This window comes from Gopherus evgoodei, chromosome 9, assembly GCF_007399415.2.
Source record: "Gopherus evgoodei ecotype Sinaloan lineage chromosome 9, rGopEvg1_v1.p, whole genome shotgun sequence".
Taxonomy (NCBI): Eukaryota; Metazoa; Chordata; order Testudines; family Testudinidae; genus Gopherus; species Gopherus evgoodei.
In genome coordinates this window covers 97,558,825-97,573,447 of record NC_044330.1, presented here as the reverse complement: position 1 = coordinate 97,573,447, position 14,623 = coordinate 97,558,825, and the positions used below count along the sequence as shown (strand labels likewise).

General features: G+C 41.9%; 1 protein-coding gene across 1 annotated transcript in view; it reads left to right on the top strand.

Moving 5' to 3' along the window:
- GPR50 (G protein-coupled receptor 50) overlaps window positions 1-14,284 on the top strand; it is a 68,548-nt gene extending 54,264 nt beyond the window's left edge. The window contains exon 2 of the mRNA XM_030576370.1: window positions 9,538-14,284. Within this exon, the coding sequence (XP_030432230.1) occupies window positions 9,538-10,403 (866 nt within the window). The 3' untranslated portion in view covers window positions 10,404-14,284. The remainder of the gene's footprint in view (window positions 1-9,537) is intronic.
- Window positions 14,285-14,623: the final 339 nt, after the last annotated feature.

Here is a 14,623-nt window from a genome sequence, read left to right as displayed (position 1 = left end):
TCTGTTTAGCTTAGCAAAGAGAAGGCTAAAGGATGACTTGATTAGGGAACAAATATCTAATAATGGGCCTTCAATCTAGCAAGAAAAGGTATAACACGATCCAGTGGCTGCAAGTAGCTAGATCCATTTGGATTTGAAATAAGGCACAAATTTAACGGTGAGAGTTATTAATCATTGGAACAATTTACCAAGGGTTGTGGTGGATTCTCCATCAGGTAGCATTTTAAAATCAGGATTGGATGTTTTTCTAAAAGATGTGCTCTAGGAATTATTTTGGGAAAGTTCTCTGGCCTGTCAGGTCAGACTGATCACAATGGTCCCTTCTGCCTTTTGAATCTCTGCAACATCTGTATCTTTTTTTCTTTTGTTTTTATACTCAGTCTAACATAATTTTATATTTCAGTTTCCTTGATGAAGGAATGTGGAGGCTCTGTCTGTCTGTGTGTGTGTAAGCAGAGCTTTGTATGGACAAAAAAGGACAAAGTATTACTTGCCTTTCATCTGACTTGTTCAGGTGTATCAAACAATGCCAGTTTAGAGAATGGCAGTTCCTCCTAAGTGGGTGGGTGTGAGTTTTTTTCCCATCCAGCATTTAAATCAGGGATTGCTAAAACGCAGCCAGAGGGCCAAATGTGGACTCGTGGCCAATGACTTCTGCCTCTGTAACTGTAAGGAAAAGAGAAAGCTCCTCAGTTAGAACTCAAACATCGAGTATTTTCTATTAATCCATCACGAACCGTGAAAACACAGTGCTCATTTGTATTTTGATGGTCATTTATTCTCTGATGATAATGATGCATGTTTGTCCGGAAGTCGGGTGCAGCCTTAGGAATTCTGACAGATTGCTGAAGAAGACTTTCACATATTGGGCCTCTGGACCCAAACTGCAATGTGCAGAACATGCAACTTTTAAAAGAACTGAAGTGTGGCTTGTATTTTACCCTCCTCGTATTATCCCTAATTTTAATAGCTGTTTGGATTTCTAGCATAAAGAAATGCAATAACTTCTGTTTATATTAGATGACAATCAAAACCAATATATAACTATGAATTACTGGTATGCTGTCTGTACCCTAAAACTTGCATTTCCATTCCCATTGTGTTTGATTGTGCATGCGCATATATGTGCTTTCTCTTACATGAGATCAAAATACATCTGAGGCTAATTTGAGGGAAACAGCAGGTAATGGTGACTTGTGAGAAGTTCCTGCTAGGAAAGTATAAATGTATTATTTGCAGGCAGGATTCTAAAGTGCTTAAGGGGGTGGCGGGGAATGTAAAAGGATTCTGTACTGACAACTGAGTGATAGTTAGCTCTAGGCTACCTTTAATATTAAATGGAGCTTTATAAATCAGAAGTCGGTACAGACTGGCAGCCCCATCCTACACACCTGTGCTTTCCTGAGCAGCCTCATAGAGCTAGATTCTGATCTCATTTACTATAGGGAAAGGAAGAAATCAGCATCCTGCCCATTGACTTCAGTGAGTGCCTGACCACATGAGGCCCCATCCTGCTTAAGGCCCCTTCTTCTTGCATGAAAAGTTCTTATTCATGTGAGCAATCCTGTTGGACTCAGTAGGGCTGCTTGCATAAGTGTTGTAGAGCTCTTTGTGACAAGCATTTTAAGGCCCAGATCCTCAGCTGGTGTAAACTGGTGTAGCGGTGTCGACGCAAATGGAGCAACAGCCATTTCCACCAGCTGAGGTTCTACCTTTTGCTTCTGCAAAATTACATTCACATCATTAGTGCTCCTTTAGAAATTAGGGTGGAAGGCTTAACTTCACCGGGGCTACTTGGTTGAGTAAGGGTTGCAGGACTGGGTCCTTAACAAAATGCAGATGTGAGAAGCCTTTTGGAAAATAAGGAATTTAATCATCAAGGATGCATGGGGAGTAGGGGTGAGGAGGTGCTGTGTGTACAGACTTACTTGTTCAGTATAATCAAACAGGCACTGAAATAACTACACCAAGTTTAATTCACACTTTTGTTATTTTATTGCAAATCTGTGTGAACACTTAGTTCAGATTAAGAGCATCTTTGACTACAAATGAATTAGGAATCATATTTAGACTAAATCAAAATAAGAGTTTGTCTATATGGTAAGGTAATGCACTCTTGGGGGGGGTGGGATTTCTCAGGCGCGCTAACATGTAGTACATTAATTGGTCTGTGTAGACCCTGCTGGTGTGCACTTAAGGTTACGTAGTGAATTTTAACATAGTACTGTAAAAACACACCAAGAGGATTTGCATGGACCAATTAGCGTGCAGCACATTAATGCACTTTAGAAATCTCACCCCCATAGAGTGCCTAAAAATCCTAAGATACCCTTAACTTGAAATAAGGTTCCACATGCAGCCTTACACCAAAATAACAACCTGTTTAGTTGTTTTTGGTACCAGTTTGTGTGTAGAAAAGCCCCAAGCTGTCAGTGCATTGGGAGGTACAAGATACATTCTTCTTGATGGAAGAAATATTAATGACTTAAAAGATGACCCAAACTTTCAAAGCCTGTGGCCTAAAGCTAGATTTTTAAATGCATGTTTTAAGCTTAATTGTCCTGATTTTTAGCTGACTTCAATTTGTGGGTGCTCACCACTTCTGAAAATCAAGCCACTTTTATATAAAAAGCATAAATGTAGGCCCCAGGTTTAAAACCTTTGCTTATATTTATTAAGAAAACCATCCTACAATATCAATCTGATTCTAAAGTCTGTGTAACGCTACTGGAGTTTCTAGTACTCTGCCTTTGATAATTAGTAAATTTCAAGGCCTTTTTGCTACTAGAAATGGACTTCCAGTTCACACCCTCCATAAAGTCAGTGAGAACTATTTAAGCTTGTCAACTTCCCACCAAAAATAAATTCAGGGTTAGTTTTTCTGAAATATCAGAGGGGTAGCCGTGTTAGTCTGGATCTGTAAAAGCAGCAAAGAGTCCTGTGGCACCTTATAGACTAACAGACGTTTTGGAGCATGAGCTTTTGTGGGTGAATACCCACTTCGTCAGATGCATCTGACGAAGTGGGTATTCACCCACAAAAGCTCATGCTCCAAAACGTCTGTTAGTCTATAAGGTGCCACAGGACTCTTTGCTGCTTTTTCTGAAATGGTGCTTGGGTTAAAATGTCTGACCTTGTTTTCAGGATTCTGACATCCATCCTCTTGGCACTGGGCTTTCCAGCAGGCATGAAAGCAGAGATTTCGGAGAGCAAGAGCAAGCAGGAGAAAGACTGGTTTTAGCTCAGTACAAATGGGATATCTTTATTATTTTAAACCTTATTTCTAATAAAGCCATCTCTCCTTCTCCTCACCCAGGTGCTCATAGTGACGCACAAAGAAAACACTATCTGAATAACAAACATTCTTGTATATTCCAATATATACCACAATCAAATAACTCACCCTTCTCCCTTTCCAGGAACTTCATATCTTCATCTAATTTTTTCTCTGATTTCATTCCCCTTTTACTCAACCACCCCAATTTTGTGAACAGATACAAGCAAAATTCAGAACCTGGTACCACCACTTCTCCAGGGGCTGCAAAATGATTTGGTGCCTGATTCAAAGCCCACTGATGTCAATGGAAGTCTTTCTCTTGACTTTTGGTGGGTTTGCGTTAAGCCTGCTGACATGCCATCTCAGCTAGGGGATATCTAGACTGAGGGTTATCCCAACTGCCATGACACCCTGTCTGGATCAGACTGTACTAGCCCAGCCACGAATTCTTTGGCAGGATCACTGGTAGTGTGACTTGTCTCTCCCTGGCTTCTAATATCTCTGTTACTTCTATGTTTACTTAAGTGATGCTAAAGGTATGAAACAGGATGTGACATACCCATTGTGCAGTGAAGCTGATGCTTTGGAATGCACAGCAATCACATGATTTTATTATGATCTCCTTTTCCCCTCCTCTTGTCAGTTACCTCTTGTGTGTTGTATGTAAATATTTTAAGTTCTTCAGGGCAGGGGCCATGTCTCTTATGTCGTACATTTCATAAACTTAAGTTTTATTGTATTTATCTGGTGTACAGTATACTGCCTGGGTAATGAGCAAAAGGTACTAATTGGTGGTGGTGATTTGGTGTGCTATGTGAAAGGAGTTGATGACCTACTCCAATACCTAGTGTAGAGGTGCAGAGGCAGCCAAACCAGACACTTCTGTACTGGGGGGAGGAGGTAAGATGGGGCCTGTCTGGGCCATCCTCCCCACCAGCACCCTCCTGAACAATGCAGAAGAACCCCCGCAGTTCTGGTGGTTCCAGGTGGTGCCTGGTGTTTTCCATCTGTCTGCAGACTCAGTAAAACACTGCTACTTCAATGCACAATTGGAAGGCAATATTTACAGCCATCCAGGCCAGAAAAGCAATTGAAAATGAAAGCTTGACTTTCATGGTAAACTGATAAGAGGAATTCCTCAATGCAGGAGAGCATAGAAGAGGCAATATGGTGGTGCAGAGCAAGACTGAATAGGGCTGTCCTGGGAAGGGCTACCATCCGCTTCCATGCAATGGAGAGTTAGCCAGAGCATGAATGTTTCTGCACATGACAGAATTAATTCTACCAGAGGGCCAGGATCGGTGACTTCATTTTAGAAGGCTCTAAATGAAGTGTGAAATCAGCAGAAAAACTGCACTGAAGCTCAACAGAAGCAGAAGTAAATAATATCCTTAGATGAACCTAAAATACGCACATGGTTTTAAAAGGACATTGTAGTAGGGGGTCATACGTTATGTTAGAAAAACTGACCAAGCAAGAGGGAATGTAGATAGCATTGAAGCACTTGGCATTGCACTCAGGTGCTGTGATTAGAGAGCTTAAAGATAAGGATTCTGGGCAACAACCAGGTTTCGGTGTTTTGGGGTCAGAGAAATAATATTGTCACTTTAAATCACAAGGAACTCCACAGCATCTTGAAGTCAAGAAGTGATTATTAGCAGGAATTGGAAAAGGTTTATCAGGAACATTCATTTTGATGCAGGAACAGGTTGAGGCTTTGCAGGCCCTATGCATAATGGGTCAAAGATGTTAGCACTTCACATGGGCTTTTAATAACTTTTCTTTAAAAATTACCCGTATTGACAGCCAAACTCCAGATTCTGAGTCACCATGAGCCATTCTTGAGTCTGGGTTCTTGTTTTCAGATGAGGATGTGGGGTGGGATCGAGCTGCCCTTTCATCCTAACACGAACTGTTGGCCAGTCCTGGTGACTTAGGACTAAAAGTAGAAATGAGCCAAGCCAGCCATCTAACTGTAGCATGATTTTGGGTTAGCCTATAGCATTTGCAGCAACACTGTAGCCAATGATTGTAGTTGAATGTAGATCTCTGGAAGCCTGGTGATGGATGTCACATCGCTGCACAGAGAGATCTTCGTAGAGTTTGCTCAATTATCTTGAAACTTCTTGAGAGACTCTGATAGTCACATTGACCGTGGGACTTGAATTTATGAAACTAATCAATGGGTTGAGATGCTGCCTGTAGCAAGTGCAGACCATGATAGTCAAGCATGCCCTCTGCTGGCGTTCTTCCCTGTGTTTTACAGGTAGAAGCATGGAGGTAGCTTTTCCAAGTGCACTGTCCCTAGCTGACTCCACAGTCTGGCTATATGAGTAGCTATTTGATTGGTAGCTAGGATTAAACAACATTATCAACTCCTTTTCATGGCTCTCCCCGTGGGCACCTCTGTGGTTGCTCCTCTGTAGAACTCTACCAGTGACACTGGCTGCTGATTGAACATATCCCTGCTGCCAAAGGCAGGAGAACCAGCATTGAGAAGTTATCTTTGGAATCAACAATCTGCCAGGTTGGGAGGCTACAACCTTAGATAGCTCACCCCTCTGAACCAAAGGGATGTTCACTTGGAAAGTCAGAGTTTCCTAGCCCCTCTGCCCCACGTTTTCCTACAGGTCTGTCCAAGACATCAAGTCCAGTCTATTTTGAGAAGTAAGCCAAACACCAGCCTACCCTATGGAATATACAGCAAACTTGCGTATCTGAGATGTAATATCCACAGATGCCACGAGCTCAGTTTCTTGCGAGTTATGCAAAGTAGCAATACACTGCTCTAGTTTGAGTGACAAGCTGGGTAGCAGAGGTTTCCCCATCTCAAAATGTACCAGATTTGGAAAAGTGAACAATATGTGCTGCTGTCTGAGCCGCAGTGTGGACTGAGATGGGATCTCGATGATGGGATTTTATTCTGGGTTTTCATTTTCCTCCTCTTCCTCATGCTAAGTGTACACAGTGCTTTACATCTTTAGCAAAAAAGGAGGGCTTGCCCCAAAGAGTTTACAGTCCAACTTATACACCACATTGGAAACGGTTCAAATCTAAGAAAACATGGGGTCCTTGTCAGCGAGGAGAGATGCATACAGGGAGACTTGGTAGGAGAAGTGGATTTTAAGGAGGAATTTAAAAGGGGGAGGGGGGATGGAGGAGACAGAAGAACCCCTGTAATTTTCCAGTTATTTTTGGTTTAATGTGTTTTCACTGTTTCTATTCTCACAACTTTTAAAATGAAAAATGGCTTTTCAATTATTACAAATATTTTGTTTCCTTGGAAATTAATTTTTTTTACTAAATAGCAAAGGTAGAATTTCTCAGAGGGTTTTTATAACAATTTTAGTGGGAAACTTTATTTCTTGGGAAATGTCAAAAATAATTTTGAAAAGTTTCTTGCAAAAAGTTTGGCATTTTTGACTCTCTGCTCATTTTCTATCTTCACGGAATTATTTCTTTCCTTTGTTGCTTCTACATCTTACAATTTTCCCCTAAACTTGTAGCACATGATAAAGTGTGAATCCCACCTCTTCCTCCTCCTTGCCCTAATGTGACATTTCATCCTCTTGTCCCCTTGCTGAACTCAGCCTGTACTTGGTCATATTCTTGACTAACCACTGCTTTGCGCTCTACCCAGTCTGGCACTGGAGGTGCTCCTGTTTTGAAAGGAAGAAGACGACTGGTGTTGGAGTCTAAGGAATTGTCTACACCTGAAAGGTAATTCAGATTTAAAGTGCAATAATTATTCCAGAAGAATCCCATGTCTAGACAAACCCATATCAAACCCAAAGGGGGTAGTCTCCAAAAGCAGCTCCTTTTTTTGGAGCTCTTGTTCCTATCTTCAGGCCTTCCAACCTCTCCTCTGCTGCCTTTTCTTTTCAAACCTTTTCCAGAAACCAGTATATTTACTTTGTGGTTAATGCTTCCATTGTCAAGGCAGCAGGCAGACCTTTCACACAGGACAGGTGCTACCAGTTGCTAAGAGTAACTTCCTCTCTCTGCTGCATTATAGTGGCTGCTCTGCAGAATAGGTTCTACAACTCTCACAGAATGCATAGATAGCAATGTCGGCAAGACAAAGAATTAATTGGAACCATAGTATTTTCAGAAGAAAGAGGGATAACGTTTCAGTCAGGAGGAAGGTACAACCCAGACCGTGGCAGAGAGAAGCTTGAGTAAAATAGTCCAGTTGAACCTCAAGAACTCTGAACTGGCAAGCAAGCTATGTGAAGATGACACGAAGGGTTCATCTCAATTCACTTGTACCTTACCGTATGTAATACTGTCTAACAGACCTGTAGAATGTAGGTCACATCCCCCCGTAGTTTCTAGTTCACATAAGCTGGTGGCATGCTTGCTCAAGCAGCAGAGGTCTGTTCTGAAGGTCCTGGCTTCAAACACTGCTGATGTCCCATAGTGGAGGTTATTGCAACGGCAATCCGGGATCATAAGAAAATACTGTATCTAAGCAATTGTTGGATTCCACCCCAGAGTAAGCATAAAAAAGGGAAATATTTTTAACCAAGCAAGATCCCTTCTTAAGAGGAAAATTCAATCTATAAGCAGGTGTAGGTTTCACCTTGTCACTTAAAACCAACATGCAGGTAAACCAACATGCATTCACTTTTTTTTTTTAATTTCTAAGATTAGATTCTTGTGAGTTTTCACAACATTTCCCATTACAGCTGCAAGAGATTCACAGAAGACGAGGGACAGGGATTGGCACAGCATTAACCTTAGCATTTAATATCTTCCCAAGTTCTCTGCTGTCAGGGATGTATGTTACATCTTTTGAGATTAGAATTGGAGAGCCCTTGTGTGGGCTTAGAAACCTTTATCTGGGGAGGAAAATAGAGGGAGCTTGAAGATTTCCCTGTAACTCAGAAAAGTGAGCTCTTTTATCATACCGAGGGTTCAGAATGAATGGCAAATAACAATGTATTGTAGGGCTAATTAGTTCTATTTTCAGTGGAAATCCAGTGTAACCCCATTAACTTCAGTGGAGTTACTCTGGATTTACACCGGGGTAGCTGAGAGAATGGCCTGTCTGTTTTCATTATTCTTTGTAGAACAGTAGCTCTGAGGCCCCACTATGCTAGGTTCTGTACAAACAAAATATTAACCTTCTGATGAGAATATTGATGGGAAAATTCTCAGGATCAGAAGCGTATCTCTCTCACTATTGACTGTAAAGGGAGGAGTTTAGTGATTTATGATTATTACTTTTTTTATTCGTAGCTGCTCTGTTGAAGACACCCATTACGTGCATGCAATGCTAACTCTGTTGTCTCTGTTACGATCCTAAAGAATTCTCCCTGGTGAACTTTCTCCAAGCTAATGTACTGGCCCCAGACCTTGGGTCCCATATACTCTTGGTTTGCTAGGGCTGGGCAGATTTTAGTTTCTGGCTCTGGGCCAGCAGGCATACTCCAGGTGCAGACGGCATGTCTGATAGCCCTCTTGGTAGTGGGGACCCCACAGTACAAGCACCAGCTCCGGGAGTGAAACAAACACCAGCTCTCCCAAGCCTCCCCAGTAGCTATTGAACTCTCCCAGAGTTCCACTGAAACCGTGGACCCTCTGGTGTAGTTTGTCCCTTTTGCAGACTCCGTGGCAGTGAAAGCAAGGGACACACAGACTCTGCCCAGGAATTGGTAAACACACGCACACTTTACTCTTAGCACAAGGGCTATACAGAGCCAGAAAAAACAACAAAACCTGCCCACAAGTCCCCGTCTGTTTCATCACTAATCCACGAGCCCTTTGGCCAATGTCTTTTCCAAGTGGTCCAGTATTCCTCCTTGTCTGCCTCTGGTCCTGGTGTGCTCCTCACCCTCTATGCTGGAGTGACTTCTTTTTGTAATGTTGCAATCCCCTTTGTCAGGTGATCACCCCTATCTGCATCAAGAGTCTTATCAAGTGATCTGTTGCTTGGTTAAAAGCCCATCTGGGAAAATTAGTTTTTTTGTGAAGTGGCTAACTTGTGTGCTTAAGGGGCTTCTATTTGAATGGAAGAACATCCAGATTAATGACCCTTGATCTCTTTCCTTTGTTAGCCCTCCGCTGGCTGCAGAAACTTCTCCGGACACCACCTGAGGTTTTCAGCTCAAGATGGGAAGGGTACAGGGCCAAGGTGAAGGCCCAGAACCATTTTACAATCAAACTGGCATTCACAAAACAAACTGGAGTTTGTAGTTTTGCTATAGACATATACAAACCTACACTAACCTGTCACAATCTCTCTTCCTTTTTTGTAGGTAACATCTTTGTGGTCAGTCTGTCTGTAGCAGACCTGGTAGTAGCAGTGTACCCTTATCCTCTCATCCTGAGTGCCATTTTCCATAATGGCTGGACACTGGGAAATGTTCACTGCCAAGTCAGTGGGTTCCTCATGGGCTTAAGTGTCATTGGGTCCATTTTTAACATCACGGTCATAGCAATCAACAGATACTGCTACATCTGCCATAGCCTCTGGTACGATAAACTCTTCAACCTGAAGAACACCTGCTGCTATCTTTGCCTGACCTGGATACTGACAGTGGTGGCAATTGTGCCAAACTTTTTTGTTGGATCCCTGCGATATGATCCCCGGATTTATTCCTGCACCTTTGCTCAGACTGTAAGTACATCGTACACCCTAACAGTGGTGGTAGTTCATTTTATAGTCCCCCTGTCTATAGTGTCATTCTGTTACCTACGGATTTGGATTTTGGTGATTCAAGTCAAGCACCGGGTAAGACAAGACTCCAGGCAGAAGCTCAGAGCAGCTGATGTTCGGAATTTTTTGACCATGTTTGTGGTTTTTGTCCTCTTTGCAGTGTGCTGGGGGCCATTAAACTTCATTGGTCTTGCTGTCTCTATTAATCCTTCGGAAGTAGTGCCAAAAATTCCAGAATGGCTCTTTGTCCTGAGTTACTTCATGGCCTATTTTAACAGCTGTCTCAATGCTATGATATACGGCCTTCTCAATCAGAATTTCCGAAAGGAGTACAAAAGAATACTACTGACTCTGTGGACTCCGAGGTTGCTGTTCACCGATGTGTCGAAAGGTGCGACAGAGGGACTGAAAAGCAAGCCCTCCCCAGCTGTAACAAACAACAACCAAGCTGAAATACACTTATGAATCAGAGCAATGCTATGTATTCTGGGGTACAGTTGTGTATATACTATAGTATGCAAAAGTTTTTCTATCTGCACATTTAAAAGCTGATATCACGGGGCCCAATACCACCAGCATTTACTCATCCAAGAACTGGGTCTGTTTCTACACATGGCGTCTGAGTGCCTTACTCGCAGAAGTAAGGCTTTGAGTAAAGATTTGCAGGATGGAACCCACTAACTTTATTTTTCCTATGCCATTTTTCACCAGGTGCCTAGGTGACTTTGATGCACTTGCCAAATAGGTACTAATAATCTGTTGGAACAAAGCATTCAAAGCACCTGTAGATGCAGTTGTAGTTGAAACTATGAGACCGGGCAAAATAGCCCTCTTTTTTGAATTTTTTTTCTAATTCCATCCTTTTTTTAGCATTAAGTAACACTGAACCAAATATATAAGATCTGAGCTATAAACTGCATGACTAACTTGTACCTTTTTAGGTTAGTAGGATTAGTCAGTGGCCACATAATATGGGCATGATGGCTCCCACTGTCTCTTTAGGGTTTAGTAACTAGCTAGTACGAGATGCAAGGCAAGGCAAAAGCACTCTTTTTGATTGAATCTATATAGATGTTGAGTACACTTGCACTTTCTTTTCCAGGCTGTAAATACGAATGCAACAAGCGACCTAATCTAATTGCAGAAAGAGGTTCCGAGCCTAATTCAAATTTTAGACAATATTCACTAATGGCCTGCATTCATTCCAAACATCTCTCCGATGTCCTGTCATGTGAATGTAACAAAGTGTAGCAGAATCCCAGCCATTTAATTCAGATGCCGACTTTTAGGAAATAAATAGAAAGGAGAGTTCAGTGAAAATAATATTTGCACTTGCAGACAAAGGCAGAAAGAAAAGGGAATGTTCATCCCAAACCTGTTTCATCGCGTGTGCAGCATTACACGAATGCAATTGAAAAGGCAAGTGGAGAGTTTTTCTTTGTTTTACTCTTGCACAGAGTTACAATACGTAAATGGGGAACCTATGTCAAAATATTTACACGCCCCGAAAAAGAGTGTGAACATTCTCAGTTAAAGCCTGAGCTCTGCCCCTTTGTGGTTGCTGTCAATGCGCTACAGTATCGTGTAGGTCTGTGTTACAGGCAAAATATCTGTACAGTGGGCAGAGTTAAGGCTGCTTTAATTGGTGCAGGGCTTTGTCTGTAAATGTGAATTTCTTTTTTTTTTTACCCTTAGACCAAATTGAGTTCCTTCTTGAGAGGGCTTTTAAAAAACTGGTAGCAGAACAAAAAGTGAACTACTCCTGCTCTCAGGCAGTCCCATTAAATCAGAGGGCAAAACTCTGCTGTCAGTTATAGGGCGAGCTTCAGTTCAAGCTAGTAGAATTAGGCTGAGTTTACATGGATGTAATAGGGACACCGAGCCTGCTCCTGTTGAAATCAACGGGAGCTACGCTGTTGATATTGATGGGGGAAGAATCTGTCCCTTGTGGCAGAGTTTAGCCCAATGGGACTAGTCACATAAATAAAGACAGAAGGATGTGACCCTGTCTCTTGTCAAAGAAAGGACCCAATTCTGCATTAATGAAATCTGTATTTTTTGCCATTAATGTCAGTGGGAGCAGGATTTGGCCCACAGGGCTGATCCTCTGAGGCACAAAGGCTGAGATTTTTCAAAGGTATTTAGATACCTGATGGAGACGGGTGCCTAGTGGGATTTCCAAAGCGCTTAGCAGGTTAAACACCTAATTCTCGTTGATGTTAATGGGAGTATGGAGCTTAACCTGCTTATGCCCTTCTGAAAATCCCACTAGCTGCCCATCTGCGTCTGTAAATGCTTAACTCCCTCTGTATATCTGGCCCTGAATGCTTTCTGAGAGTTACTGAAAGTTGCTCCCACTGAATTCTGTGGGAGGGAGGAGCTGGGAGAAGTCCATTGAAAGACTAAGCCCGAAAAATGTACATGGCACATCTCCTAAATAAGCAATACAGTGTAAAAATGTGGCATGGTTTATTGCAATACAAATTGTGTTTACAGGGGGATATGACAATTGGTTACTGCACATTTTCAGACTCAAACATCTCAGCAACTTCACATGATAATTGTGTTTTAAATGCTTGATACAATTATCTCATAATAGGAGCTAAATTGAGTCATGTTTTTAAAAATTGGCCTTTTGGTTCTGCAGAGTATGGCCAAATAAGGGTATCTGATGTGGGAATTGGTCCTTTTTGTGGCAAACAATACCCATCTGAATGGATTTACATTGTTCCGTGCAAACAAAAAACATTGAGTCAAACTTGGATGCAAAAAGCACCAAGGAATTTGTAACCACAGGGTGTATTCTTCAAGTTGTATTCGTACAGCAAGTTCTGCGATTATAGTTTCAACTGGTTTGCAATTAGTTGTTCGTTTAGAATCACATTTGCAAATAATATCCTTAAAAAGGAGCGTATGTGGTTTACTAAGACAATCATATGGAATCCTTTAAAATTTACCAAATGTCTCTCATTCTCCCTGCCCCACTACTGAGATTTGATTTCCTGGATTCTTTATCTTTTTAATGGACTGTTCAGTGAAGGTCATGTGTTTCTTTCTTCTGAAGCTTGCATTTTGCACTGTGTCTTATCTGAAACGCATCAGAAGTAACAGCCAGTCAGAGTCAGAATAGAACTTTGTAACACCAAAGACATCCCAAACAGCCAAATCTTGGGAGTATCTGATCTTGTCCTGTAGCAACAGGACTGTGTTATGGAGCCCGAACTGCCTCTGTGGAACAGCACTTCAAGCCTGTGCTGCAGGAATTAGAGGTGGCATGGAGGACAATCACTGCTGACGTGAACTAGACAATGTGACAGTGCAATATTCTTGCTGCAGCCCTTGAGCACCCTCCGCTCTCAGAAAGGTCAATGAGAGCTGCAGGTACTCAGGGCCATATGGGGACGTGGTAGGTATCTTCTGCACTGCAAAAGCAGGTCCTTTAATCGCCTGGGCAGCACCTTATGAACACAGGGCCCGATCCTGCCCCATAAGAGTGGGATTGGGTTCCTTAAAGGAGCTTCGTGTATCCTACAAAATGTAAACTTTACTGTATTACAATCATTTCAGAAGCACTTTATGTGTCTCAGTGTAAGTCAGGGCTGCCTGTAAATGACCACGGTGAGGTAGCAGCCATGGTTGGGACCTTGAGTCAAGCTGCCCTGAAGTTGATGTCTGCAACATAAAGCAAGTTAAAAATGGAGAGTTCAGCTCTGAGGGGAGAACCTGGTGCCATGATGCCGAGGCTGCTTGGAAGTATAGATTGACTCTTATACTAAATTTTTTTAAGAGTGCCCCAAGAAGGAGTTCCTTGTTTGTTTGAGTTTCTGGTTGTGGCAGTCTAGAAGAGATTGCTCACTGGGTACCAGGAGCTTATTTGTTAACATTTGTTTACAGGAAAAAAGGGAAATGGATCTTAAATTGGGGATCCTGAGGAAAAGTCTGTTTCCCTGTTGGAATCCAAAGTGGGGTTTTGAGAGTGATCCCACAGCTTAAAAGGAGCTATGCCAGTGTTCGATTTGGCCTTGACCTTTGGAATTTGAAGGTCATATTGGGATCTCCTTTACACCAGTAATAAACCATTTACTCTGGATTAACCCTGGTGTCTCTGAATACTGAATTTGGGCCATAATTTTAAAATCGCCATAGTAGCCATGAGTGAGAGAATTTATTGCCATGAAGGGAGATGAATCTCTTGTTATTTGATGATGCCAATGAATGTTGTTTAATCTGTTTAATAAGAATGTAGTTGGGGTATTTGCATACAAATCTATACGGTGTTTCCATTTCACCATTTGGCTGTTCATTAAGAAAACTATTTATTCCCTTTATCTATCAAAACTGTAATATAGCATTGGATTGTTTTATTGTATTTCTTTTTTAGCAAATACGTTTTTTGGTAATAAATATCTGAAATGACTCCTTGGCTTTTGGTTATGACTAGAAAGGAGATCGGTATGAGCAGGTACAACTGGTTAAAAGTGGGAATTGAATTCTTCCAGGGCGTACATAAGCCTTGGCTGTGAAATTCCAATCTGGAATTGGAACACCCAAAAATCTGGCGAGTGTCTTCGGATCCCTGATGATGGTCCAAGTCCACCTTCAATACAGGAGGATGTTGGGGAATAGGAGTCATTATGCAATAATGCTTCATTGATAAGTGGGGGGAAAAAGAACTCCCTTGCTCA